This window comes from Scatophagus argus, chromosome 5 (genome assembly GCF_020382885.2).
Source record: "Scatophagus argus isolate fScaArg1 chromosome 5, fScaArg1.pri, whole genome shotgun sequence".
In the NCBI taxonomy this organism is placed as follows: Eukaryota; Metazoa; Chordata; class Actinopteri; family Scatophagidae; genus Scatophagus; species Scatophagus argus.
In genome coordinates this window covers 7432421-7459909 of record NC_058497.1, presented here as the reverse complement: position 1 = coordinate 7459909, position 27489 = coordinate 7432421, and the positions used below count along the sequence as shown (strand labels likewise).

The 27489-nt window shown below is 42.8% G+C and overlaps 2 protein-coding genes across 5 annotated transcripts; one reads left to right on the top strand and one right to left on the bottom strand.

Moving 5' to 3' along the window:
* Nucleotides 1–142: 142 nt before the first annotated feature.
* Nucleotides 143–21868, top strand: git1 (G protein-coupled receptor kinase interacting ArfGAP 1). 3 transcript variants are annotated; one of them, XM_046388591.1, is made up of 22 exons: nucleotides 143–236; nucleotides 362–628; nucleotides 4887–5020; nucleotides 5392–5504; nucleotides 5938–6043; nucleotides 6416–6502; nucleotides 6625–6755; nucleotides 6864–6958; nucleotides 7083–7125; nucleotides 7882–7908; nucleotides 8510–8558; nucleotides 9038–9110; nucleotides 9780–9877; nucleotides 10838–10949; nucleotides 11430–11554; nucleotides 13021–13173; nucleotides 14358–14708; nucleotides 15951–16031; nucleotides 16544–16620; nucleotides 17157–17333; nucleotides 17696–17759; nucleotides 17908–21868. In XM_046388591.1, exons 2-22 carry the CDS (start codon nucleotides 577–579, stop codon nucleotides 18121–18123), a joined length of 2364 nt encoding a protein of 787 aa, XP_046244547.1. In that variant the 5' UTR covers nucleotides 143–236; nucleotides 362–576; the 3' UTR covers nucleotides 18124–21868. The 3 variants fall into 3 exon arrangements, with proteins under 3 accessions (XP_046244547.1, XP_046244549.1, XP_046244550.1); XM_046388594.1 differs by lacking the exons at nucleotides 143–236; nucleotides 362–628 and adding an exon at nucleotides 643–1386; XM_046388593.1 differs by lacking the exon at nucleotides 7882–7908 and having other exon boundaries at nucleotides 187–628.
* tp53i13 (tumor protein p53 inducible protein 13) lies at nucleotides 19038–27439 on the bottom strand. 2 transcript variants are annotated; one of them, XM_046388596.1, is made up of 10 exons: nucleotides 27002–27439; nucleotides 26793–26870; nucleotides 26524–26559; nucleotides 26105–26163; nucleotides 25844–25922; nucleotides 25311–25439; nucleotides 24751–24960; nucleotides 23949–24638; nucleotides 23555–23861; nucleotides 19038–23431 (listed from the first exon to the last, which is right to left on the bottom strand). In XM_046388596.1, exons 1-10 carry the CDS (start codon nucleotides 27116–27118, stop codon nucleotides 23325–23327), a joined length of 1812 nt encoding a protein of 603 aa, XP_046244552.1. In that variant the 5' UTR covers nucleotides 27119–27439; the 3' UTR covers nucleotides 19038–23324. The 2 variants fall into 2 exon arrangements, with proteins under 2 accessions (XP_046244552.1, XP_046244551.1); XM_046388595.1 differs by having other exon boundaries at nucleotides 23555–24638.
* Between the last annotated feature and the right edge of the window lie 50 nt (nucleotides 27440–27489).

Sequence of the window (27489 nt, the reverse complement as noted above, 5' to 3'; positions counted from 1 at the left end):
TCTCTTTATTAAATACTTTTAATCAGTATCTCACTATGTTTTGACCAATGGGTTTTTTTTTTTTAATTCAATGTGGTAAGTTGACTTTTCTGTCTTTCTCTGTTTTGATCAATCTGCGAAATTCACTTCACAGTCGAAGAACGACTATTCCTATGGCTATTTTTGCCCTGTCACCCCTCCCTGTCCCTCCATAGGTGGGCTGTATGGATGTTGGGTGTGTGTGCGGAAACTGACAGGTACTGAGCTGCCGTCTCTCGGTGAATTGCAGGAAATGCAGCGAACAGATTTTGTAACCTAAATATTGCCCCATGATGTTCATACAAACAGTCAGATTAACTATGTTCACATAACTCGACTGTAGACTCGAGTTCAGCGGCGAACGGGGGCGAAGAGACCGCAGGAACAAACGGGAAATTCAACTGTCAGCTGGCCGGGAAAGCCGATCGCACCACCCGGCTTCCGGGGATTCAGGGGCCGCATCGGTTGACGGCAGACGTCGGTCGGTAACTCGGGGGAAAAGGGGCAAACCACATCATCATCACCGACATCCACCTCTCGATTTCAGCGACTTTCGAGATGTCAAGAAAGATACAAAGGACAGAAGTCTGCGCCGACTGCAGTGCGCCAGGTAGGGGGGATGAAAGTAAATCAAAAATAGACCACTACACTGGAACAATACGTTGGGAAGGCTACATGGTGGGATAACAGGGCCGAAGCTGATGTCACTGTCAGTGGGTCCGCAGAGCAGGAAAACGGCCAGGGCTTTCAAGCGTCTCTTAGGCCCAAAATAAACAGTGAAAAATAGGCGTGTTATCACAACTGGAAATGTATTTGCTTCTCAACGTTAATGTGTCCCATTCAGTAGCTTGATTTGGTTACCTCTATTTGACTGACCGAGGCCATATGCGAGGGGTACTAGTTTGTTTGCTGCATTGGAAGAACTGAGTGTCAGATTTATGTCGCCTTCCTACTCGGAGAGACATTTGTTTTGATTTTCTTGACCGGGACTGACTTCTGAACACGTTAGCTTAGCCTGGCTAACGAGCAAGCGATTTTGACTGACTGCGTTATTGGATGATATAAAACATTTAGCTCACACCTAATGCACCGATATATGCTATCATGGTTATAGTCCAGAACCGCTGTGTTATCGTTAGTACTTGCCCGCGGCATTTTGACATTCTGTACCTGGCTAACGCTACTAGCTTAGCTACAATGTTAGCTAATCTAGCTAACTTTTGCTAAACGGCAAGTTATTGCTAAACCGATTCAGCTAAGGCGTCAGCTACCAGCCAGTGGTCCTCACTGTGTTTGGGGTTAGTTTTTGGCAATTTGTGTACTGTTGGAAAAACCCTGATAGAGCTTAACTTGTCTACGTAAATAGAGGTGTGTATATGTTCAGCTCGCTTAATTCACAGCATTTTTGGTCTACACCACAGTTCACAAATGAAACCATACCTAAGGCTGAGGGAACATACAGGAGTTAATTTATGTTTAATTTAATTTTAATTGAAAGGACGGAATATGTTCAAATTTCACCTGTCAAATAAGAGCAATGTATTATTTCCACTGTTGTGGATGTTGGGCCACTTAGTTTTAACATGTTTGCCTCCACTTTGTATTTGTGACAAAGTGAAGTAGAGGTGATGCCAAAACAACCACGGCATCCCCTGCCTCGCATATGCAGCCTCACATGACCTCATGTTTAGTTTGAGGCACTTAATTATTGGTGCTCCTCTGTGTGTGTTTCTTACATTCATTCATGCGTACATGCATTACAACAGCTGCTCTCCTCACAGCTGCTCCCCCTGATAGCAGTATGTGTGCATGTGTGTGCAAACCTGTCCACGAGCTTTGGGGCCCTACTGCTCAATGTACAAAATTTTGCTAGCCGCACCCTGCTACTTTTTGTGGCCTGTACCTACTACTAACCTACCTTCCTGTCTTACTGTCCTCCTGGCACCGCAATTGTTTTTACTCCTTCATAATCTGTCTAGCACTAACTAAACCCAGTTCAACAGTTGACAGATCAAACCTTTTTGGATAGAGGAGAAGATTTATGGTTGTTGTGAGGCAATAATCAATTGACATGGGTTTCCTGAAATGAAACTGCAGATTTCTCAAAATAGTAGATGGTTTGTTTGTGTTGGTGTACCTGTTACTAGCTGTATACTTCTTCTACTGCCATCTGCCCTTTGTATGCAGCCCCTCCTTGCAACGACATGCACACACACGCAGTGCATTCTGCAAAATGCTGACCTAGCCACTGGTGACAGGCCACCTCCCTTCTACCCAGCCTTGTGTCATACTAGGGGATAACTCAATGGCATGGCTACAAAGGACGACTGATACTTCTGGTCCTAGCCAAGCCTCGGGAGGCTTTAATGTCACGCTGTGGCAATCTGCACGGTTTACAGCAACAGTGAATCATGTTGTCATGATAGTAAACTCTTCATTGAGCACAGATGCAGTTGTATATGAAACTGAGAGTCTTGCACAAGCATTTAGAGCAGTTTGACAGTGGCGTCCAATTCCTTTGCTGTGTTACATTGTCAAGGTTTACTATTGATGTTGAAATTGGTTTGTTGTTTGGTCTAGTTTAAAAAGCTGTGTGCATGAATCACAATCAACCAAGCTGTGACTATGGCCAACAAGTGCACCTGCATCTTGCTTCTGGGTATTATCATGGTTATTTTAGCAGCATTTGCAATATATATTTCAACAAGACTTGACTGTTATGATTCACTATTAATACTCATTATAGTGCACGTTTTATGCAGGCTTAGGTGACAGATGAAAAAATTTAAATGTATTGATGAATTAGACCAACTTAAGGCTACATTATGTCTTGCTGCAGATTTGGCCAATATGCCGCTGCCAATAGTCTATTCAGGTCTAATAGCTTAATGTGTAACTTTATATTGATCCTGCAAGCCAAGCAGATAGCACAGCCTGTGGGAGTTTTTATATTTATTACACAGATTAAAGAATTAAATTGCTGCAGTCTGGCCTTTAAAGCCTACAGGCTACTGTTCTAAACTAGGCTATATCTCTTATCAAAGCCATTTCGCATTTGCTGCTACTTTTTCTATGGGCAGAAAGACTTGCAGCATGTCTGTTCATCTGATGATGGACTATTTTAGCTCCATTAATACCCTAAGCCCAGACAGTTTTATCCCAGCCTGAGAGTGACTAAAGCAGATATCGAATGTGTGTGTGTGTGTGTACACATTTGTCATGTGCATGATGTGTGCGTATGTATTCGTTTTGATATTGCAGGCTGTGTTAGTTGTGAGCTGCTCATCACATCAGGTTCCCGAGGGCATAAAGATGACCAGGACTCTGTGACTAGTGTGTCGCTGTCAGTTGACTGGCACAGGCCCTTGCAGCTTCCTCTCCCATCCTTACCTCATTCACGGTTATCTTTTTTTTTTAATTTAGATAATAAGCTTCAGGTACATGTTTTAGGTAGAAAAAGAAACCATGTTCTCCCCAGAATAATATACATCAATATCACATTTAGCAGACTAAAATAAATACCTAATGTCACTAAAACCCCAGAGTGCTACTGGAAACTATTAGATTTGACATTTGGCATAGCCAGTGAGGCATCACTGGTCACACACAAAGCTGAAGATCAGAGTTTACTTGGAGTGTGTGTGTGTGTGTGTGTAGGAGCATGCACATTTTAATAATGTTTCCTTTATCAAAAATTGAAAAGCCTTGAATCTTCAAACATTTAACTTTTCTCTTTTTCACACACAGTTTTGCTGTAATATTAAGTATAATTGGTAAAATAAAATTTTTAATGGTGTGCTGATTGTGACTTACTACACATTGGTTTCTGTCATTTTTTGCAGCAGTTAGGTGACTAGGAGTTTTAAATTCTGCATGCTTGTATGTTCAGATGAGTCCTCTATCTGTAATCACTTTTATCAAAGCTGGGCTCTGTGCATGCTAAGGGGACTTAAAGTACAACCAGCATTATGTCATTTATACTGTATGTGTGATCTAACTTTATCCATGTATTAGGTACTCTTCATTGAACCTTTCAACTGTAACTAAGACACCTCACAAAGGCAGACTGATGTAAATTTTCTACATCAACATAGTGGTTAGGGATTGACCAGTATGTTTTTTTTTCTGAGCAAATGCAATATTTTCAGAGCCAACATTTGCAATGAAAATGAAAATCTTAGAGTCAAGAGTTTTTGCTTTCACAGTTTTTATACTTTCACTCCACTTTATTTTGGAGGCAGATATTGTACGTTTTACTCCCCTGCACTCCTTTAATCCCTTTAGTTACGAGTTACTTTGCAAATTCAGATTATTAATATGAACTTATATTTTTAAATTAATTTATTTCAGACCGTCTAAAGCACAAGTCTGCTTTTTAATGTGCATTGTTCAGTACACTTATAGATAAAGGCGCGTTCACTTATGAAATGTTTGATGACAGAGGATTGCTGTACTTTATGCTGTTGCTGATGTTTATGTTTTTCACTCTGTGTATACATATCCACATACTTCATTTCATGCTTCTTACTGCAGCTTAGCACCTGAAAACAGTGGACTAAGAGGAGCATATGCTTGACTTGACCTTGAGTGGAGTCTGACCAGGGTAGCAGTGTTGGCAGAGCACATGTCTTGTTGGGGGAAAAAACAAATGGTATCAGAGTCCTGTGGTAGTAAACTGTAAATCATGCTCCCATTGTACTCCTCGCATATTGAGGGTTTTATAGTAATATGGAGAACACAGAGTGTCCATGCCGCATGGACTGCAGCAAGGAACTGTTGTAGTTAAGAAATGAAAATTCTGTACAATGCTAAAAAAGTCATGCTTGTAAGACTTGTATTACCATCCATTTTTTCCCTTTGTTTGATAGACCCAGGCTGGACCAGTATCAACCGAGGTGTCCTGATATGCGATGAATGCTGTTCTGTCCACCGCAGCTTGGGCCGCCATATCTCCATAGTCAAGCACTTGAGGCACAGTGGATGGCCTCCCGCACTACTGCAGGTAAGGCTGAGAGATGAGCAGTGAGGGAAAGGGCAGAGGAGCAGGGAAGAGCTTGTAAAATGAAAACAAATTAAAAGCACCACAGAAGGTGAGCACTACTATAGAAACCTGACACAGCAGTGCGGTTTTTCTTTGGCGTTCTTCTTTCTTTGGTTAATTAAAAACAGTTTGTGTTCTTTATTAAAGCTAATTTATATGTCTTTCCCCACGTAGGCGCATTGTTTGCAGATTTTTGGCCATTCTAAAACCAAGAAATTCAACACATAGAGCTTGCATGAGTGACCTTGCTCACCAGAATATTCTTGTGACTATGTTTGTAATTTTCTAGTAATTTGACCCAACCTTGGTGAGTGTGTGTGTCTGTGTTTCAGATGGTTCAGACCTTGGCCAGTAACGGGGCCAACTCCATATGGGAGCACAGTCTTCTGGACCCCGCTCAGGTACAGAGCGGTCGTAGGAAACCCAACCCCCAGGACAAAGTCCAGTAAGTACAGTGCAAAACCGTCACACATTTCCCCCAGATCACTTTGGCTGGAGGAAATTAACGTCTCTGCTGCACAGGAATTTTATAAAACCTTTCTGAATGTAATTGGTGTCTCCTGTAGCTAAGAACAATTGCACCCAGTTGTTGTTAGTGCCCTCTAAGCACTTTTTATCTTAGCCAGGGATCATTCGCTGTGAATAAATTATATTTAGTTCTCATAAAATCTTTGTAAAACTAGCTATTTTTGGGTTGAACTGTGGCTACGGAAGAAATGAAATGAAATGAATGAGAACTGCAAGAAAAACTTCTGTTCAGTTCACTAATTACACAACTTAACTTATGTTATACATGAAAAAAATATGTGGCATCAAGAAAGAAACTTAAATTTTATTTGCTTCTCCTAACCATTTTGCCTTCTCCTCCTCCTGTGTAGTCCCACTAAGTCAGAATTCATCAGAGCCAAATATCAGATGCTGGCCTTTGTGCACAAGCTGCCCTGCCGCGATGATGATGGCGTCACCACCAAGGATCTCAGTAAGGTGAGGTTTTAGTATTCTGCAGCAGAAAGGTTTATGAGTGTAGGCTAATTAACCTATGTGAACATTGCCATGTTGTTGAACTGCATGTCTAAACACAAAGGATGTTTAGTTTATAGATGTCACTGGGAAGCCTCTTCACATATAAACAAGTACTATGTGCATGTGCAATCATACAGTCACACAAGCTCACACTCACTGCACTAATAAAACACCCTGGCAAAAGGTGATCTCAGTGACACAGTAGGCTGTAATAATGATCTCTAATGCTGTAGAGCTACTAAGGGGATTGTGCTTGCTTCTGTCTCTTGATGTTGTTTAATCTTTCCATCCCTGACACTCTATGTTTCTCTTCTCTATACCTCTCTGTATTAGCAACTCCACTCAAGTGTGCGGACGGGGAGTTTAGAGACATGTCTTCGGCTCCTGTCCCTCGGTGCTCAGGCCAATTTCTTCCATCCGGTCAGGAAAAAAATCTATCCATTGACTCACTCTGTCTAGCAATTAGCCACACTGTTAAGTTACTCTGTTCATGCCTGGCTTTGCGTATTGACTCTTGTTTGTGCGTCTTCCTGACCCGCTAGGAGAAAGGCACTACCCCGCTCCATGTGGCAGCAAAGGCAGGCCAGATCCTGCAAGCTGAACTTTTAGTGGTGTACGGCGCAGACCCAGGAGCGCCTGACATCAATGGACGCACGCCTATGGACTACGCAAGGTACAAGACACAAACATGATAGATTAATAACACAGTTTGCGGAGAGTTTTCCGAGGATAAAAATGCAACGAGAAAGGAGACTTATTTGTGTTTGTGTCTGTGTTCCAGGCAGGCGGGTCATATAGAGCTAGCAGAGCGGCTGGTAGAGTGTCAGTATGAACTGACGGACAGATTAGCTTTCTACCTTTGTGGACGACGCCCAGGTAACCCTTTGCACCAGTTTGGATGCACCTCGTATGGTCATGAGCATAGTTGTTTACCTCAGTTACTACTTACTCACTTATTAAGCCTCCTCTCCTCTCCTCTCCTCTCCTCTCCTCTCCTCAGATCATAAGAATGGCCATTATATTATTCCTCAAATGGCAGACAGGTATGGATCATGACATTTCATGTTTTCTTTTAAAGTTTTTATGAGTGTCCTGTTTTTCACATGCATGGTGTGGTTTGATTGCATGAAGTATCTTTGTGAGTATACATCAACTTTGCAGTTCCCTGACTTGCCATACTTCTGTGACTACCTCTTCAGTGTGACTCTATAACATGGATTAATTGATGCTGATGCAGTTTAGCGTTCTGACCAGAGGGTGGCACCATAGTATGCGTAACCACACCCAAACAAGAAGTTAGATTAAGGAGCTCTTTGGCATCTGTATCAAAGCTGGCTGTTTATTGTAAAGGATGATCTCAGCTATTACCTACAATCATTTAAATACATGAGGTGTGTTTTTCTTTATTAATCACAATCTGCAGTTTTTGAGGAGTACAGCAGCACTCAGTCATCTTATGTTAATGAACTTAAGAATTTCTTGATGCATCTTCTTTCTAAGATTTGATGGGTTCGGGCTTTTCATGGCTGAGTCAAAAAAGTAAAAATCACTCACAAATGTACAAAGTAGGCAGCATAAATAAGTGCACCTCAAAATCTATATTTTACTCAAGTGGGTCTTACATCTCGGCTGCTAACTCTAACTCTTCTTGCATCTGCTCTGTTCTGGTGAATGGTTCTTCTCGATAATAACAATTAAAGCTGTTTTGATGTGGCTTCTCTACTCCTCTTTCTGTCTGTTTCTTTCTTTTTCTTACTCATCTTCTGTTTTCTCCATTTCGCTGCGCTTGGTGGAGCCAGAGCTCGTCCTAAGTGCCCGACACAGAGGTATCTTCACTTTCCTTGTTCCTTTTCTCCAGAATCTCTTCTTCATTTCAGTCCCCTCTCTCTGTTGAACCATCTTTCAAAGATTTGCCTGTTGTATTTCAGAATGAGCCTCAGTGGTTCCACAGTGGGATTTTTATCAAGCCTTTATCTGTTACCACAAGAAAATAGAAAGTTATACAGTTTGTTCTGAGGGGCAAAATCTAGATGACTAGAGGCTTTGATGAACTAGAGTTTCAAGTTTTTCGGCCTTCTTCAGTATGTAAGGTGTTGCTTTGCTCACGAGAACCATGCCAGATTTCCATTTTCCAAAAATTCAGCTTTTAACCTGTGTCATGAATCTTCTAACACACTTGAGTCTACTGCAACATAGAGTAGGAAAATAACATGTTGACTACCATTTCAGGTTTACTTGGCTCCATATGGCAGTTACCATCATCCAATGCATCAGGCCCCAAATGTTCCCTTTTGTACTCCCTTCCCAACTCCTCACTTCTTGCTCCTCTCTCCATACCCATGTCTTCTTTCCTCCCTCCAAGTCCATGTCTTTATGCTGCTGTATCTCTGTGGTACCCCTCTAATTGTTGTTTTCTGTGTTTTCTAGTCTCGATCTCTCAGAATTGGCCAAGGCTGCTAAAAAGAAGCTCCAAGCGGTGAGTTTGGATGAACTATGAGATTAAAATCATGGCTTATTGTGCGTTTACATTACAGTTGTACAGACAGTGTTTAGAATCGTCAAGGTCGGAGTTTTTTAGACAATAGATTGAGTCAGTTTTCTTGCATCCTTGAAAGTGATGTGAAAAGATGAAGATGAAAATGGGCAAGAGCCAGAATTTCTGCTCTTTGCCAGAATAATGTTTGTTCGCTTCAGAGCCATCTGTTAAGCCCCACAGAATGCTAGTAATCCAAAAACTGAGACCTGATGGTCAGTTCTCAACATTTGAAGGACTTGAGTCACAAGTTTTTGAAAAAATGTGATGATTGATTGAAAATTAGACAACATGGCAAGTAAAATCTTAAAAGCTGCACCCCAGATGACTTGTTTTCATGTGCGACTATGTGTTTGAAGTGTAGGCATGTACTAAAGCACCTGTTAACATACCTGGGGTCAATTTGTTTGTGTGTGTGACAGCTCAACAATCGCTTGTTTGAGGAGCTAGCAATGGACGTCTATGACGAGGTAGATCGCAGAGAAAACGATGCAGGTGAGCCTTGCTCCTAACTTCCTGTCGGTTTTTTGACTTTTCCCCAATATGGAAACTAGATGCTGGAAGAAATAGAAAACACCCACTCAAGACATTACTGACATGAACTTTGAGGAGAAAATATAGGAGAGATCAGGCCAAATCAGAATCAGAAAAGAGAAAATTGCAGAGAAAATAGCGGTTGAGAGTGAATTTGAAGGACAGGGTGAGGAGAAAAGGAAAGCAAGTGTTGAAGAGGAAGGCCAGTTGGAGTGACTGAGTGAGGGAGGAGGAGAGACGGAGTGAGGAAGTGCCTCAGAAATTCTTGAGCTTCTCTCCTCCTCCTCTGCTCTTTCTCGCTCTGTTTCCTTCTTTTTTTCCGTTTCTTCTCTGCCTTCCCTTCAGTAGTGGCAGCAGTCAAATTGAGATCTCTGACAGAAGCACCACAGGTAAGTGGCAAGGATACAAAAACACATACGCGGCCGCACACAAGGGGTGGACTCAAAGCACACCAGTCGATTGTAGGGAATGGGATTCAGCTTTTGCATCTGCTGTATAGTTTTTACAGTGCTTGGTTTATGTTTGTTTGCATGTGTGGGCGTGTGTGCTGACTGCCCATATTCCATGTTAAACACACTCACACAGAGACAAAGTCATACTTATTTTTTTGCTTCGTGTTTGTGTCTCCAGTGTGGCTTACGACCCAGAACCACAGCACTTTGGTAACAGAACGCAGCGCGGTGCCCTTCCTACCGGTTAACCCTGAATACTCTGCCACACGCAACCAGGTAAAACATACACACACACACTTATACATACATCAGCCTACAGTGCAGGTAATGACAGATGACATTTGTATATGCTCATACACATTTGTATTATAGATATTTTTTACATGTAGGCAGTGACAGGACTGGCAAAAAAAGAAGAAACTAAGGTGAAAGAACTTTCGGGCAAAAGAAAAAATAGAGCCTAGTGCTATCTCAGACAGTTAGACTGTGGATTTGTTTTGGGTAGAAGCTGAGAATTAGTGTGAAATTTACAAGGGATGTTCCTCAGCTGTGAAAGAGGAGGAACGATGTAATCCATCTGTCTTTCTCTCCCTTCCTCACTGTGTGTGTGTGGCTGTGTGTATGTGTGAGAGAGAGAGAGAAATCCCATATGTCCTGTCACATAGTTTCTCCTCATCTGTGTGGATCATTAGTTGCCTTTTAACACGAGCATACGCACACATATACACATGGAAAAAAATTACCAACATCACCACGTTTGCTCTGCCCTGGTTGGGCCATTCTCTCTGGTCAGGAACAGTATCTTTATGGGGTGAAAAAGAAGAGAAACACACTAACACACATTTAGATTTGAACTTACAACCTTTTTTTGGCTTCCAGAGTGATGCGCTATGATTAGCACATTGCTTTGGGTATTGAGCTTTTCAATCTCTTATGTGGATGCCAGCATACTAGTGTAATAGCACAGTTTTTTTTGTTTTTTTTTTCCCTAGTGTTTTTGTATGTGTGAGAACCATTGTGATGGTGTGTATTTGAATTTGTGTTAAGTATGACTGTGTTTTTCCACAGCACATGGTCGTTGACCACAGTAGTCACACAGGCAGTAAACCACTGGCTGTGAGCTGGATTGCATCTGTATTCCACAGAACTCATGAGAGAAACTGTTAGGAAAATTGTTTGTGGATGTGTACACATATGATAATGCAAGTCCTAACTTCTGACTCATTCTTCTCTCAGGGCCGTCAGAAGCTGGCCCGTTTTAATGCTCGGGAGTTTGCCACGCTTATCATCGACATTCTGAGTGATGCCAAAAGAAGACAGCAGGGGAAAGGTCTCAGCAGCCCTACTGGTGAGACACTGGGAGGAAGGGACAGATAGATTAGAACTGACAGCTGAAGGCAATTATAAAGCTTTGTAAAATAGCAAAAACCAAGAGCATACAGTATAACTTAACCTGGTTACAATGGATATGGATGGATTCAGGTCAGTTTATTGACTTTTCACAGAACCATTCTGTGCAACAGTGTGGACCTTTTAGAAGACATTTTAGGATCAAATTTGAGTATTGTTGCCAACAGCATCATGGTGAACGGCTCCAGTCCAGCAATTTAGCAATGGAAGAACACATGGTGGTGTCTTTGGGGTTTATTATTGAAGAGTTAACATTTGCACCAGACCAGGCCGTACGTTTTTATGTGTGTGGAAATTTTATGTGAGCAGACTCCCAATGAAATAACTGTGGATAGACAGCTGTCTGAAGCATTGTAATTAGTCTGAGCATTCTGTATGTTAAGAGGTGTAATAAATAAGCACAATTTTCCCTTGTCAGACCCATTGGATCTGGGTATCGATGATGACCAGCATGACTACGACAGTGTAGCCTCTGATGAAGACACGGACAGTGAGCTGACTACCCAGAACAACAACAACACACAACGTAGCAACCGTGCTAAGGTATAGTGCTTGAGCACACACTGCTTATTTTGGAAAACAAATTCACATCCTGCCACATTCACTGTAAAATCTGTTAATACACAACTCTGTACACGTTGACACACTAATAGTTTTTACATGGTATTCAACGATTTAGAGAATTTACTTAAACTTAAACTTGGAGAAAAGTACTCTATATGGTCAAAAGTTCTGGGGCACCTGACCATTGCACCAAAAGGGACTTTAATGACATTACATTTTAAATACACATGTGAGGTCAGGCACTGACATTGGACAAAAAGTCCTGGCTCACAGTCTCTGTTCCAGTTCATCCCAAAAGTATTGGATGGTCATGCAGTGGACAGTCATGCTGGAATAGAAAAGGGCCCTTCCCAGACTGTTACTACAAAGCTGGATGCATAGCATTGTCCAAATTGTCTTGATATGCTGAAGCATTAAGATTTCCCTTCACTGGAAGTCAGGGGCCCAGCACAACCCCTGATAAACAGCCTCTTGAAGAGGTGTGTCTGGATACTTTCGTCTACATAATATAGTTGCATCAGCTAGCAAAGCTTTGCCACAGTTCCCTCTTGATGACTGCTTGTCCCAGCATGCTTTGCGGGGAGTGGCTACAGTTCGGGCTGCCACATAGCTCCTGAGTGACATCATCAGCTATTCTGAGTCCTTGTCAGAGAGGCATTGTTCATGCAGGGGAGAGAGAGAAGAGAGTGAAAGAGAGGAAAATGGTACAAAATGGGAGTGGAAGAAATGAAAAAGTGAACAACAGCAACCAGTAACTTGAGTGTTACTGTGGACTTGTTTAGCTCAGTTGGAAAAACTCTGACAAACCTCAAGTTAGAGGTTCCACCCCCGCCTCCGCTCTGGAGTTATGTGCATTCATTATTTTGTTCTCCTCATAGGATTGAATGTGTGGCAGTGTACCCAGCAATGTATGGTGAGAGTAAAATAGAAACGGATTGGCTAAGAGGTGGACAAATAACAATAAACAGAAGAAGAATAGAGAAAGTTGTTTTAAATGGTTCAGTTTTTAGGGAGTGGTATAGTACTGCCTTTGAGCATGCTCCAGGGTCACAGGAAGTGGTTGCATATGGTGCACTGGGAACAAGAACTAAGGCCCTACTGTCTTCATGCATGTGATCAACTGTAGTACTGGCCTTCAGGCTGCAGGGCAGGCTAAAGCTCTTCCTCTCACACGGTTGTGAGCTCTGTTTCTTCCTTCTCAAAAGGCACTGATTTCCTTTACCACTGCATAAAAATTACAAAGACTTCACATTGTATATACCATAGAATGGTACCATCCTAAACAGGAGTGCATGAGAAAAACTGTAAAAAAATGAGGTATGCCACACTGGGGCTAGCTTCATAAGTCTCATGATGTACGTTTCCTCACTGTGCTTTTCTGTTCACCCATCTGTATTCCTGTCTGTCTTTCCATGTGCGTCTGCCTGTATATCCTGTCAATCCAGAGTATGGATTCATCAGACTTGTCAGACGGTCCCATCACCCTGCAGGAGTACCTGGAGGTGAAGAAGGCCCTGGCCTCTTCAGAAGCCAAGGTGCAGCAGCTGATGAAGGTGAACAACAACCTGAGCGAGGAGCTCCGGCGGCTCCAGAAGGAGGTAGGGAGTACGGAGTGGGGATGAAAGAGCGGACAGCATCAACGCTCCGAGTGTCAGAATGTGCAGTAACTTATCTACAGCAGAATGTTGGGATATTGAAAGTCAGGGCAGGAGAGAACAAAGAACTTTAATATTTTATTATTTTATTTAATAATTGCAGAAAATGCAAAAATGGACAGGTAAGAGAGATGGGATGGTACAAGATAGGTCAGTATGAATTGTCTCTTAGAAAGGTGAACAGAAAAGCCTTAAGTGGAGAAGTTTGTATATGATATCAGACAGAGGGATGATACGTAGAACACACAAGATAAAGTGACAAAGACAGGTTGGCAAAATGAGAAGGAACAATTGAGTCAGACAGAAGGAGGTCAGGATGATGGAGAGACAAGTGAATATTTAAATATCTTTGCGAGTTGATGTATTTTCTCTGACAGGCTGTCATTTTGCTACACAGTCGTCTGAGGAAGATGTATTTGGTGACAGCGTTTCACTGTTCTTTAGTAACTAAAGCAGCTGTCATTCTCTTGTGCAGACAGGGTGCTGCTACAAATCCCCCATTCTGATTTTAGCCGTCACTTTCGTTTTGGACAGTGTTCATTTCTAATAATGCTCATTTGTTGTTCGTCGTCGCTTCTTGTGTTTCCCGTGAGTCATGATCACAAGCTCATTGCATTCATTAATGGCAACCATTGTCAGTTTATGTGACCTGTGATTCATTCATATGGGCATTTTGTTTCTGAACTGAGGATTTAGTGTAGAGTTAAGGGGAGCATGCACTTGTACATGCAAGCACTTAGTACAGGCAGCGAATACTGTGGTCCATTACACCATTACATGGTAGTCAACAGTACCTGAGTGCAGGTGAGCCCTTATTTCCCCCACTGACCCTTGAAAACAATCTGTGTATATATATTCAGGTATGTAGCCTTCCATCCTCTTCCCAAGACCTGATCCCTGCCTTGACATGTAACCTATTCCAGTGTTTTCACCACACATTCCGTCCCTTCCCAGTACTGTTGTCACTTACTATGTATGAGCCTTTTTACTGTATCTGTGATTGTGGATGCTTGTTTTTGACCATTCAGTTGACACCACCTCCCATCCCTTTAACCTCCCCATGTCCCTCCCTCCATCCCTCCCTTTACCCTCTCATCCTTCCCTGCTCCCTTCCTCCTCTACTGTAGATCACGCGGATGCAGACAGAGAACAGTGCGCTGCGGGGGGGCCAGCAGGCTGGGGGGTCAGCTGGCCATGGGGTAGGAGGGCCTGGCGGAGGAGGGGGGGCCGGAGGCCACTGGCAAGGGGGTGGGGTGAGAGGAGGAATAGGCGGAGGGGGTCTGGGCGGGTTTGGGCCAGGAGCGGACCCCCCGGGGCTCTCGGTGCCCTCCTCGGTCACCCCCCACTCTCATCCTCACCGGAGGGACCGCCAGGCCTTTTCAATGTACGAGCCAGGGGCAGCCCCCGGCCCCACGGCCCATGGTCCCCCAGCCCTGGACTCCCTGGCAGCCCGCCTGCAGCCCTTCAACACACCCAGCGTAAGTTAGAACTCCCCTGGCCCCTTCTAATTCCCGCCTTCCTTTGGTGGCCCTGATTGGCTCTCTTTGGCCTGATTGATGGGTGACAGTCCAATCCTGATCTCTCTATTTCCCTGCAACTTTCTCTCACTCTGCATCTCAGTTCCTGATCCTTCTCTTTGAAAGGTCCAGTTGTGCATGATCCCCATTTAAATGTGAAAGTGTAGCGCTGAATTGTTTCAGAAAAATACAACCTCAGTCTTTTTTGGCACCACAGAGGGGAAGTGCATAAGTGTGGCGTTAAGGAGAAAGATGGAAAACAGGGATTGTGTAGTCTGTCTGGTTGCCTGGCGATGCCTCTGATTTCTCTGCTCTCTGGCCTGCTCTGCACCCTTTGACTTTTACATTTTCAACCCTTTGGACCTCTCAGATAGCTCTCTGGACAGCTGCTTAAGTGACGGTCAGGCATACATGCGTGTGCACACACATTTCTCATGCTCAAACAATGTTTATGTTTGTGATGAAGTTGCTGACTCAGCAGATGACTAGGTGACAAGTTATAATACTGAGCAGTATTCAGTCTTCAGCAGCATCTCTGAAGCTATAGTATGCAAACACACCATCACTCACCTCTACTGTCAACCTTTCTATGGAGACCTCCATGGAGTCGTGTCCAGTTCACCACATCCCTACACAAGATTTACCTGTTTGTCTGTTTTCTCTCTGTCTGTCTCTTCACCTGTCTGTCCCTTGCTCACTGCAGTGCAGCCGTGCATCCTCTGGATGTAAGCATTCTGTCTGTCATTGCATTGTTTGCCATTTCATCAGATGTAGGTTTCTCTCACACGCAACTATGCACCTCTTCTGCTTATTATGCATTCTAATAATGGAGATCAAAACTAGTGTAAAATATGTGTGTAGTCTTGTTTAGATCCCCAGTGTGATGTATAGCTGTTCATCAACAGTTAGTTTAGTGAGAGTGTTTGAGTTTCTGTGTTAGGTATTTATAGACATGTAGTCTTGATGGGATGATAGGTGAGCTGCCAAGTTGATCTGACACTGCTCTCACCGGCTCATTCATCTTGTTTTCCTGCTGTTTATATAAATATAAACTTAAAATACAGCTCTCTGTCCCAACACTCATTTTTTCCTATTTCTTCATCCATCTCTCTCTGCTAATCTTTCATTCCCTTCTCCATCTCTTTGTCCACACATCTCTTCTTCTTCTGTCTCTCTCCATCCTTGTGTACCTTCTTTTCACAGGTAAGGAAGGGTGGTACAGCGGGTCCAACGCCATATGGAAGCCAGCATCTGTCTGGATCCACAGAAATGGGCAGATACATGGTGAGTTCTGAGTTTACATTTCTGCATGCAAGAATCTAGATTTTTCAACCTCCATGCTCCTGTAATCAGTCCAGTTAGGAAGTTTAGATTATAGGCTCACATTATTTTGCATCCTGCAAATACTACAAGGGCTTGGAATATTTACCACAATGTTGTAATTTTTATTACAGATCTCCATGATCCCGTTAAAAATGTTCAGACTACAAATGTTCAAAAACCAGACAGACATCTTACCTTTACATAAATTTGACTGGGAATGTTTACATCCCAAAAATGTTTAGATTTTTAAGAGAGGCAAACTCTTAACATTTATTCAATATTCACACTGGTTATTTGAAACCTCTTTTAACATCTATGCCATTTTGTGGAAATCATTCACTGGGAACAAATGCTTGAACATTGTGGGAGGATGTATCTGTTATGCCCTGCAGGAGGGAACAGCTTGGGAGCTTTGGAGAGGTGGGTGATAATTGCACTGACGAACAGTATTGTTGATGTGTTTCCTTCCCCAGATCCCTAAACCAGAGAAGCATGGCAGCGGCACTGACAGTGACTATGACAACACACAAACATACGACCTCTCGCTAAGGTCAGACGCAGTGCAATTCACTGTACACAAGGATGAGTGTGTTTTAATCCATATCTGTAGTTTTGATTGCAAATTATTAGCATTTTCAGTATTACATTTCCTTTTTCAGAATTTTATTCTGAAATCAAATATGCACCCTCAAGACGAAATGAGTTTTGGCATCAAAGTAAAAAGTTGCCATAGGGTAATTAATAATGCACTTATTAGTCATTGAAAGCCCTTAAGTATTTGTGATTGAAATAATCCATGTAATATAAATATTTTAATTACCATTACATTGTGTTTACAAAATAGATTCCAAACTTGCCATACAGGAGTGTAAATTTGGGCCACACACTGACATAAAGGTTAATGAGCTTTACTGACAGTTATTAATGAGAAAAACAAGGCAATCAGACAGCCTCGTCATGTGGCAAACACTTGAGCCGCTAAAGAGCCGCTAAAGGTCCAAACTGATAAATGTCCTTTGTGACTGTCAGTTCTCTACTTTAGTCCAAGGTGTGAATTAAAGTGTATTTATGTGTTTCTCTTGTCAGTATGGGCCGCAGCAGCGAGGAGGAAGGTCGTGGGGAGTCTGAAGAGGGAGGCGGCGGGGATGCGGGGGAGCCAGACCCCACCCTGCCCTGCACGGAGGACGTCATACTGAAAACTGAGCAGGTGACCAAGAATATCCAGGAGCTGCTCAGGGCTGCTCAGGAGTTCAAACATGACAGGTACGTGTGAGACGCCCCAGAGATGGAGAAAAAGAGAGACCAAACTCTACTAATTATATCCTTGCTGGCAAGGGATCCTCTTAATTGGATAAAACACTGAGAAGTCACAAGAACATCTAGCACCAGTCATCTTTTTTTGTTTTTATTTTGGTCAGAAATTGTTTTGCATTTATACACACTTTTGAACGTTTGCACCAGATGATTGGAGCTGTTAATGTCACAGTGGACTGGTGACCAGCTCAGTCAGAGAATAGCCACTGTTGAAAGGTTTCGTTATTGTACACAGAATGGACATCAACCTTGTTGCTGATGCTAATGATTTTGTCAGTTACTAATTTAGATCCAAATTTTCTTCTCTTTAGTTTTGTTCCATGTTCCGAGAAGATCCACTCTGCTGTCACTGAGATGGCCTCACTCTTCCCCAAAGTAAGTCTGCTGTACCAATGTTTCATTTCTCCCTTTGTGTTTTCTCTTTCTTTGTCTGGGTGTTGCTGTCCTTATCCCCCTTTATCTGTTTACATCCTCCACCATCCACCATGTGCGATGAGTTTTGATTCATTTCGTTTCTCTGTAGCGCCCAGCGTTGGATGCAGTCCACTGCTCCCTCCGCCTGTTAGCTTCCAGTGCCTCGCGGTTGCAGGTGGAGTGCCGTAAGGCCGCGCCCTCGGAGCCTGGGGCCCCTGCAGTGGACTACCAGCTCCTCACTCAGCAGGTCATCCAATGCGCCTATGACATTGCCAAGGCTGCCAAGCAGCTGGTCACCATCACGACACGTGAGAAGAAACAGTGACCCAACAAGTGCATGGATGGACGGATGCAGAGGGAACAGGGAGAGAGAGCAGACAGATGCATGGGTAGGCTCAGAGGGATGGGTGGGGCCTCTAGTAGAGGAAAACAGAGGGGAAAATACGATCACACAGTAGATGGGAGGACGAGAGAGGGAAAGTGATCAGGAGAATGATGTGCGCAATAAGGAATGGAAATATATGGAATTTGCATTGGAAAGGAATGGGATGGAAGCAAAAAGAATCGATTGTTTAGTAGAACCACTACAGAGGTGTGGAAGTGAAAGTAGGGGACGATGAGTGGATGGATCCAACATGGAAACACTACAGCCTGCTGCAACCTAAATAAACTGTTGGAATCAGATGTGTATAATAACCCACTTAAACTGTGATAAGCATACGTGAAATACGACGGTGGCAATGTACAGTGAACTGGATCCTAAAATGTTACTGCTTTATTTATTCTAACCTGTCACTCATCATCCCTCCCTCTCCCCGTTTACCTGCACTAGGGAGGGAGGCAGTGTATTTAGACAAGACCAACCATGCCACACCATGTCCGTCCCTCCGTCCTGTGAGGAGTCAGGACGATTTCCCTCTCCTTTCCTCTCTGGCCCACTCCTCTGCCTTTACCCCTCCCTCCCCCCATTCTCTCTCCCCAACAAGACATGAGCCCCCCTCCGCCGTCTCCTATCCCATCCCAGTCTGGATGATCTTGTGGTGCAGAGAAGGACCCCCCCCCTGAGGGACCTGTCTAGCTCCACCCTACCCCACACACCACCCAGGGTCTCAGACGCTTCTTCCTGTGTTAGCTTTTGCAGGGGACTCCAGCTTTTCTCCGACCCGTCGCCCCCTGTTGTTGGCGGTACACAGCATGATCTGGCATGTTTTCAGTTTTTTTCCGCTCCGTCTCCCTCTCTTTTTTTTTTTTGTTTATTATTTTTTATTTTGGATTATGCAGATTAGTGTGGTCTGCACCTCTGAGGACAAAAATTACTGACTTACATAAAACAAACACTTACACTGGAATAATTGTGATTTATTATTGTTGTTTATAATGCCTTTTGTTTGTTTTTTTTGTATTGATATTTTTACTGACTGTCATCTTGATTTAACTGTTTATGATTCTCATTTAGTGGGAATGGGAGACAGGTGGTGAGTATGTGCTCAAACTCTTACTGGGATTAAAGTAAACATGCACACACATACATACATAAAGGAAATAACCTGTGAAATGGTCCTCAACGTTTCTCAAGCACACCATTTCTGGGTGACACTTGAGTTTTCTTTCTTATGTTGTTGTATGTCCTGTGGCCAAGGGGCTGAACAGTTGCCAAAGGGGAGCGGGTGTAGTGGGAGGTTTGTTTTTGGTTTTGACTTTCTGTCAGACCGGAAGCCCCTTGGTGCATTATAACAGGACCTGGATCAAAATGCTCTTTTCGTGTATCTTTAGTTGTCGTTTTGGGCTTGATTCATCCTATCAGATTGCCTCATTTAACAGAGCCAGTGGAATCATCTCAGAATCAATCCCACATTCATTTTAGCTGTGACAAGCAGGATAATAAATTAAGTTTGTCCAGTTAGTGTATGAGGATTAACACACATCCCCGGTCTTGCTGTAAAGCAGTATGTTATTTAAATGGTGGGTGTGCTTGGATGCTTGCATTACACAGCAGCCATAATTTGCATGCATGTTAACTAATTGGTTCAGTCAGATTAAGTTGATACACATACTGGTATGTTGCAGTTAAGATTTAGGTATTCCTGTGGAAAGCACCAGATCTAGCAACCTGGAAAGTAAATATGGTGAAAGTAACTAATTTGAGAAAATACACTAATTTAGCCACCACAAATGTGTTTGATGCAGCTTGCCATGTATTATTTTCACTCTGGCAAGCAGATGAAGCCCACGTTTGGTTTTGGTTTTTTATTATCCACGTGATCCTCTGTCGTGGCCTGCTGATCTGGGCCACAGAAGTTGTCTTTTCTAGCTCACTGTCTCTACACTCGGCCAATGGAGAGACAGCATTTGGGAACAAAGATGTTTTTTTGTTTTTTTCAAATAGATAGCGCACTTAGCCTACTGTAGGTTTAAAGCTTGTTGTACTGTGCCGAACAAATATGGTCATATCTGTAATGAAAGGATGCAGATGAGACCTAAAAAGTCCTTCCTAGCTGCCACGAGAATTTGGATTTAGCTCTACTCTTTCCCCAATATCTCTCTGGTTTCTCAAAGTGTTTGTGGCATTAATAGTTGGTTGTTCTTGGATTGCTCTGTTCTATAACCATGCTCAGTGTTCACAAGGCCTCTGCACATTAAATATACTCGCTTGAAACATTGACCTCATCCATGACACAACAGTTACATCTCAATCTTGTTTTGTTTTGCTACCTTGGAGCAAAAAGCAGTTAGACTTTAATTAGCCCCAAACACTTTGAGAGACTGACACAAGACCTCCTTCAGCACTTCTCTGTCCACTTTATTCATGTTTTGTTTTTGACTCCCCGCCTCACTTGGGGTCCTTTGTCAGTGTCCCTCAGTGTCTCGCATGGTTGTCTCTGTAGGGGAGGATGGATTGCTTGCTCTGTTTACTGTCAAAACAAATTGTGTTCAGAAGACTCATCAAATGTATCGTTATTTGCTATTGAATGCCTTTGGACATCATCATTATCATCATCATCATCATCTCCTGGCTGAATTACAGTGATGTTATACTGACTGCTGGAACAACAGCGATACTTAAACACACACACCCACACGAGAGGCCAGCAAAGAAGCTTGTCCCTTCAATCATGATTGCCCAACTTTTAGACTAGAGTCATATATATGAACATATATTTTCATGCTATATTTTATATTAAGCTATGTGTTAGCATTATGTCTGCGAGATATTTATGTCTATTTGTTGGCCCAAGTGGGCTTCAGGCTATGGCATCTATTTACCAGATCTTCATTCAGATCTTTAGTCTTGACACCAATGTACTTTTAGATATTTTAAGTCTTGTAAGTATGGTTAATGCTGTGGTATTACCCCCTTATGTAGTTATATTGTACATATTAATGATCCTACTGGAGTCCACAGGAAGCCAAGAGCGAGGATAATGGTTTGATGTTGGCAGTTAACTCAACAGTGTGGTAATAGTTGCACTATTTTTCAAACACCAGCTGGGTGAAGTAGGATCTAAATTATGTACTGCACTCTCCCAAAGGTCTTAGTTCAAGTACATTAGGTGCAGGATGCCAGGTTTGATTCAGGATAAGGCAATAGGAAAGGTCTGAAGCGCACTTCGGCTTAGCACTACAGTCATCTCAAAAGGGGTGAGAGGAGGGTCTAAAATGCACATGGCCCAGTCCTTCCCCAAGTTAGTGAACACTATGTAGGGTGCCTCGAGCATGAATGTTAAATGCTTCTGTCGGTTGATGTCGAACACCATGTCTACTCCATCATCATTATAACCACCCTCAAGTTATCAGCTGGACCAAGCTTTCTACAAGTACAAACTTTAAATTTGCAGACAGTGAATTATTCTCACTCACTTCTGATAGTCAGCCATTGGCAGTGCACTGTTGCCTGTACTGTTGCTGTCCCTGTGTTTCTTTACAGCTCTACACTTTGGGAGATGGGTGACGGGAGAGTTATCTTTTAACAGAAGTTAAAAACTGTATAAAGTAGAGAAAACAATGACTGAAAAAGGTCAATCGTAATGGAAACACATAAGCTGTACATTTGTAATAAAATGGTGAAACAAGCTGTGGTTCTATCTGCATTTAGTGTTACTTACTGTAAAAAAGGTAACTACATGATGACATGGAGAGATCATTAAATACAGCTTGGTATAAGGTGCACAACAGCTGGAAGTATTGAAAGAGCAGCAGCATCTTATTAAAGTTCTAATAATTTCATGCCATTAACCTGCATTGTTTCTTTTGCCCAAATTTGATGTGTAAAAGAACATCCACATGATAAACAGAACCCAAGGTTTCCCTGCAGAGTTCACTAATTTGATCTTCTCCTGCCAGTGGTTTTAATGTTGTGGCTGATCAGTTTATGTATATCGGCCATGTAGCGGTTGTTAAATGCTGAATTTTCTTTGCTTCCTTCTCAAAAAGGAAAGTGGCTGGCATTGCTCCTAATACATAGGATGGGGTAAATGCAGAGAGCAGGTTTCCCTATGGGGATCAGTAAGAGATTTAAGGTAGCTTAAAAAGGAGCTGCATTACATTTTATCTTTCTATTGCAAATGTTGTGCTCAATATCTTTGACACTGTTCAGTTCTTTATAAAAAATGCTATTGTTAAAAAAAAAAAGGCATTAGGTCCATCTTTTTGACCCCTCAATTGTTGATATTGGCATCAGCCTCACAAATCCAATTATTGGTCTGGCTGTAAGTGGCCAGATGCTACCTGCTGATGGTGCTAATAGGAAACATGCTGACATCCATAGCAGCTGTTTCAAACAGCAACCCACACACTCAGCACTTCTGTGAAGAAATTTACTGTTCAAATTATTGTTGAATTTTCTCCAAAAATGCCTTCAAAGTACAGCTATTCACATGTTCATTCCATCATATGACAGTGTTGCTTAGAACAGCAACATAGATATTCACATACTAAACCTTCACAGGGGAAATCAACTCAGTATTGCTAAAAAGCTACTTATTACAACAAAATGCACACAAAATGCAGCACAATAAAAAAATCATCTGGTAGAAAAATGGAAAAAACCAGAACTGGACTGAGCAAAATAAGGCATATATACTGTGCAAGACAAAGAAGTCGTACAAATATAGGAAGTTCACAGGTCATGAATTACAACCAAGAGCTTCTCTTTGGACTCGATTTAATGTTTCGGGGATGTCCTGAGGAGTCAAAGTAGGTATCCGGTACCACGAAACCCACGAGGGCTGTGTAGCTAGCTTCTCATGTAGACATTCTTTTATGGTTGTTAGTGGTGGACTGCTCTTGGACTACTAAATGTTAAATCAGCCATATTTGTGAAGAAATCTTTTGCCTCTGTGTTCCAGTGCATTTCTCATGGTCGAAAAAGATACTTCTGTTAAACAATATGATCATGAGGAATGCTGCCCTAATAATGAGCCCATTTTGCACAACTCAGGTCTAATTTGTTTCTCACAGTTTCTTCACCTCCTCTACACGCAGTGAGAGCATTCTTGACAATCTTGGGGATGTTTCCTTCATTTTTTTCTATGGATTATCATCTGAGCTGGAGGAGCTGGGCAGAAGAACACACTCCTGTCTTCGGCCCCTTTTCCGCCTCCTCTTTGCAATTCGTAGTCTCCTGCGGATTACATCTAAAGAACACACACACAAACACAAAAAATATTAACTAAGCTGCTGAAGCTTACAAATAAAGGTGACCTGGAACCTTCACCTAAGAAGATCTAATTCAAGTGAACCCTGTGTGGTCCCCCTACCTGCCACGCTATCATAGTCCTGCTGTGGGTCGTGCCAGTAAAGACTGGGAGTGGTCCTCCAGTGGCGGTACAGGCGTGTGTGAAGCACTGAGAGGGTTAAGAGAACCAGCAGGAAACCCAGCGATGCTGCTGCCCACACTGCCTCATCCGTCCTTGGGGTCCTCGGCAAGCCCTTATTCACAACAGTGACCTGGGCCTCGGCCTCCAAGTCCTTGTTGCATTCACAGCGTTCTCCTGCTTTGCAGCCGTCACAGTTGTGGCTGTTGGGGAGGTAACTGGCTGGCTGTGGGTTCAAGTGTTGCTGTGGCTGAGGCAGAGACGCCAGTTGGGATTTGGAAACAGAATCGAAGCCAGTGTTTTCACTTTTGTGGTGAGAGTGTGTGTCAATGTGTACCTGCTTGTGTTCCAACTCTCTCTCTTTAACATCTACTACTTCATTATCCTTCATCATGCCATTTGCTGTGCTGTGTTTCTCTCTGGAGTCGCTCTCTTTCACGTGTTTCAAATGCGAAACGGAGTCTTTACCTTCATCTTTGGAGCCGAGTGCCAGGCCGTCAGACCTGACAATATGGTTATGTTCACTGTTCACACCAAGAGCGTCCAGCCCAGCAGAGGGGTTTCTGAGGGCAGTGTGTTGAGGACTGAGCTGCTGTGCTGCTGTCTGTTGTGTTAGCCTGCTTTTGTGGTACCCAGTAGCTCCAGATCCTAAAGACTGAGTTCTGAGTGTAGTCTCAGGCATAATAGAGCCCAGAAGACTTGTGGACCTGGGTGTGAGGTCCTGGTTTAGATTTTGGATCTTAGATGGAGAAGGAGCTCCCCTTGTAGCAGGAGGATCTGTCGGAGTCCTGTTCCCTGGAGAAGAATCTGCTGTTGGTCCAAGTGTGTTGTTGTGGTCCTGTACGTCCCCTGTGATGCTGAGAGTCTGGTTTGACGTAAAACTAGAAACACGTGCTCTTGTGTTTTCTCTCTTCTCTGGATTTTCTCTTATAGCAGCTCTTATCCGCCTAATTTTTCCTTCCTTTGCCACCATCGGTCGATTCAGCAGTGAAGAGATGGTCTTCTCACAGCACAGCCTCAGAGACTCCTGGGGATTTACAGTAAGAGAAATCTTTAGAGACTTCTACAAGACTTTCTAAATGACTGACAGTTAATGCCATGTAAATGAAAAAAAATCAGCACCACTCAATTGTCCAAACCTTCATTTTTGCTGAGTTTTCCTCTGGATGTGCATGTTGTTGCCAGCGCTGCTCAGCTGACCAGATTAACAGCAAGTTGTACTTTCTGCTCTGGCTCACACCATCAAACCTACTGCTCGTGGATGCTGTGGCCTCCAGCCAATCACAGATGTCCGAGGAGGCTGTGGTGGACAGCTCCAAGGTGCGACCCCAGGACACCAAGGCTATTGGCTGAACACAGAACAAATAGTATTGCGTATTTCTACAATCTTTTCCAATATTACTTTGTTCTTTAATTTTGGTAAGAAAACACAATTGCTTATATTTCAGATCACCAGCATGGGCTTCCTTAGTCAATACCAAGTACCGGGTAGATCTACTTGTGAAAGAGTACTGAATTACATCGTCAGTTGTATTCAAGTGTTAAAGCTGACAGAGATGTGTCATTGAAGTGTGCAAAGCTCAAAATATTTCAACAGGCCAACAGACTATGCAGTCTTAAAAGGCCACAGAAATATTTTGGATTCCACTGGATACTACTTTTGATGGATCAGAGAACAGGGATAAAGGATTTGTCTCACTCTGTGTTTATTGAGCTGTGGATGAGCAGTAATGATGTAGTCTGACAGACAGGAGCGGGCCAGGACAGACAGATGTAGACGCTCGTGGAGAGGAATGCATGGATGGTAGAGCAAAACAGTAGCTGCATGCTGGAAAATACAGAAAAACACAGGCACACATGTGACTATCAATATCTCCACCCTCTACCATTATCACATGGTTTCTACCTATTTAGATTTCACCAAAATTTATGACACTAAGAGCTTATAATAATGTAAATGTTGTATTCCCTCTCTGTCTGTTAATAATGTTTTTCAGCTGACCAAGATTCTTAAAGCCAAATGTTTAGGTTCCTCTCAGCTGACTGCTGACAACCACCCACTGCTGCATTAAACCAGAAGTTATCTCAACGCATTCTGGCATCATTGCCGACAAAGGTCCATTAATAAAAGTCGCTGACATGCCATTGCTGTTTGTTAGAATCCCTGATAATCAAGAAAATCTGTGTTCAGTGGCAGCTCCGCACCAAAAGATGCTCATTGCTGTAACTTACATGCAAGTTATTGAGCCAGCGTTGAGGAGGGCAGTACAAGTACTCTCCACTCTCAGCCCTTACTGGTCTAAATGCTCCACTACAACACACAAATAAAGAGACAGATTCTTAACAGATTCATACCTTCTTTATAGTATTACAAAGCACAGAAACCAAGTGTATGTGAGGGTAATAAAGACACTCCAGCCTCCTAACTTCTGTTAAACCATATCCCTTCCTCTTTAGAGCATATGTATTAAATGTCTGTCCAAATGGCCTTACCTGTTGGGAATGGTATGATGGTAGGAAATAGATTTATCCATGCAGATCTGCCTGGCTGGCTGCAGTGAAAGAAAATCAGATCTAATTATTTATAAATCACCTCAATCTGGGTTAAGTACCCTGTAAACATCATTTATTAAATCATGCATTAAAAAAGTTAGCAGGTGTTCAGTTTTCACCAACTTTCTGTTTGACATTTAACAAAGGAAGAAGTTTCAGTAACTCAAACTGAGGCGGCAAACACATTCTGTAAAATTGAAAAAAGGGCAAAGCTTTAGGTTCAATTCATGCACTTGCATAACGTGTGAATTTTGATGCATGACTGTGTGTTATTCGGTTGTCTGTGCTACGTCACTGTTTGAGGGTCAAAGGGTTAAGGAAGACTCTCAAATAAAGTGCTTGGTAAGGTGTTTACTCACCTCAGGATCATACACTGTGTCGATACTAGTAAGTCTCTGTAGATAAGACAGACAGTGAACTATGTTTAAACCACCTAAAGAAGCAAAGGAGTTTTAAAAGCTTGTTTACACTACAGACAGTATCAGATGTACAAGCCTTACCACAACAATAATTTTCCCACGATTTTCCTGGCATTGTAGCACCACACCCCACCCACCTAAGACACTAAAGCTTGGAAGATAAATGTGTAACAGATGATGATGATGAGCTCTGCTGTATCCATAGTTACCTGAGCAGACTCTGACCAAATAGACACCGGACAGTCCCAATAAACGACATCCTCAGACAGGTCTTTATCCAAATAGAGCTATCACACACACACACACACACACACACACGGAAGTAAAGTGCATTTTAACGCCCAGACATAACATTATTATATCATTACAGCAATTGGTGACACACACGCCAACGGACGGAGCTTTTATTAAACGGTACCTTTCCACTGTCACATCCTGGCCCCAGAGACTCGGACACATCGCACCGACCCAAACTGACCCACAGCGCGGCAAGCACAGTCACTGTCAGCGGCGGGGACGTCGTTTGGCTCGGCATGATGACAAGCAGCCAGTCATTCAACTGTGACCAGACTCACATTTAGCTCGTTGTCACAGCGTCCCGTTGCTCTTCTAGCTACACATCGACTGGCAATGAGCAGCCCTTTCATAATCCCAAAACACAAATTTCCTTTGGCAAAGATTCATAGCAGAGGAGAAAAAAGGTTGCCGTCCCACCGTGCAGTGCATCTATTGTGCTCTTTATGTTAAGCTAAAGTTAGATAGTTGTTCTACATTTTAAAGTTACGCGAGCGACTGGAAAAGAAAGTATTGTGTTCGTCCTGAACTGCTTCAACAATATAAGATGGACCGCTGTCAAGTTATCTAACTAGATACAATGTTGTAAGATGATGTTTTCCTTATAGATTT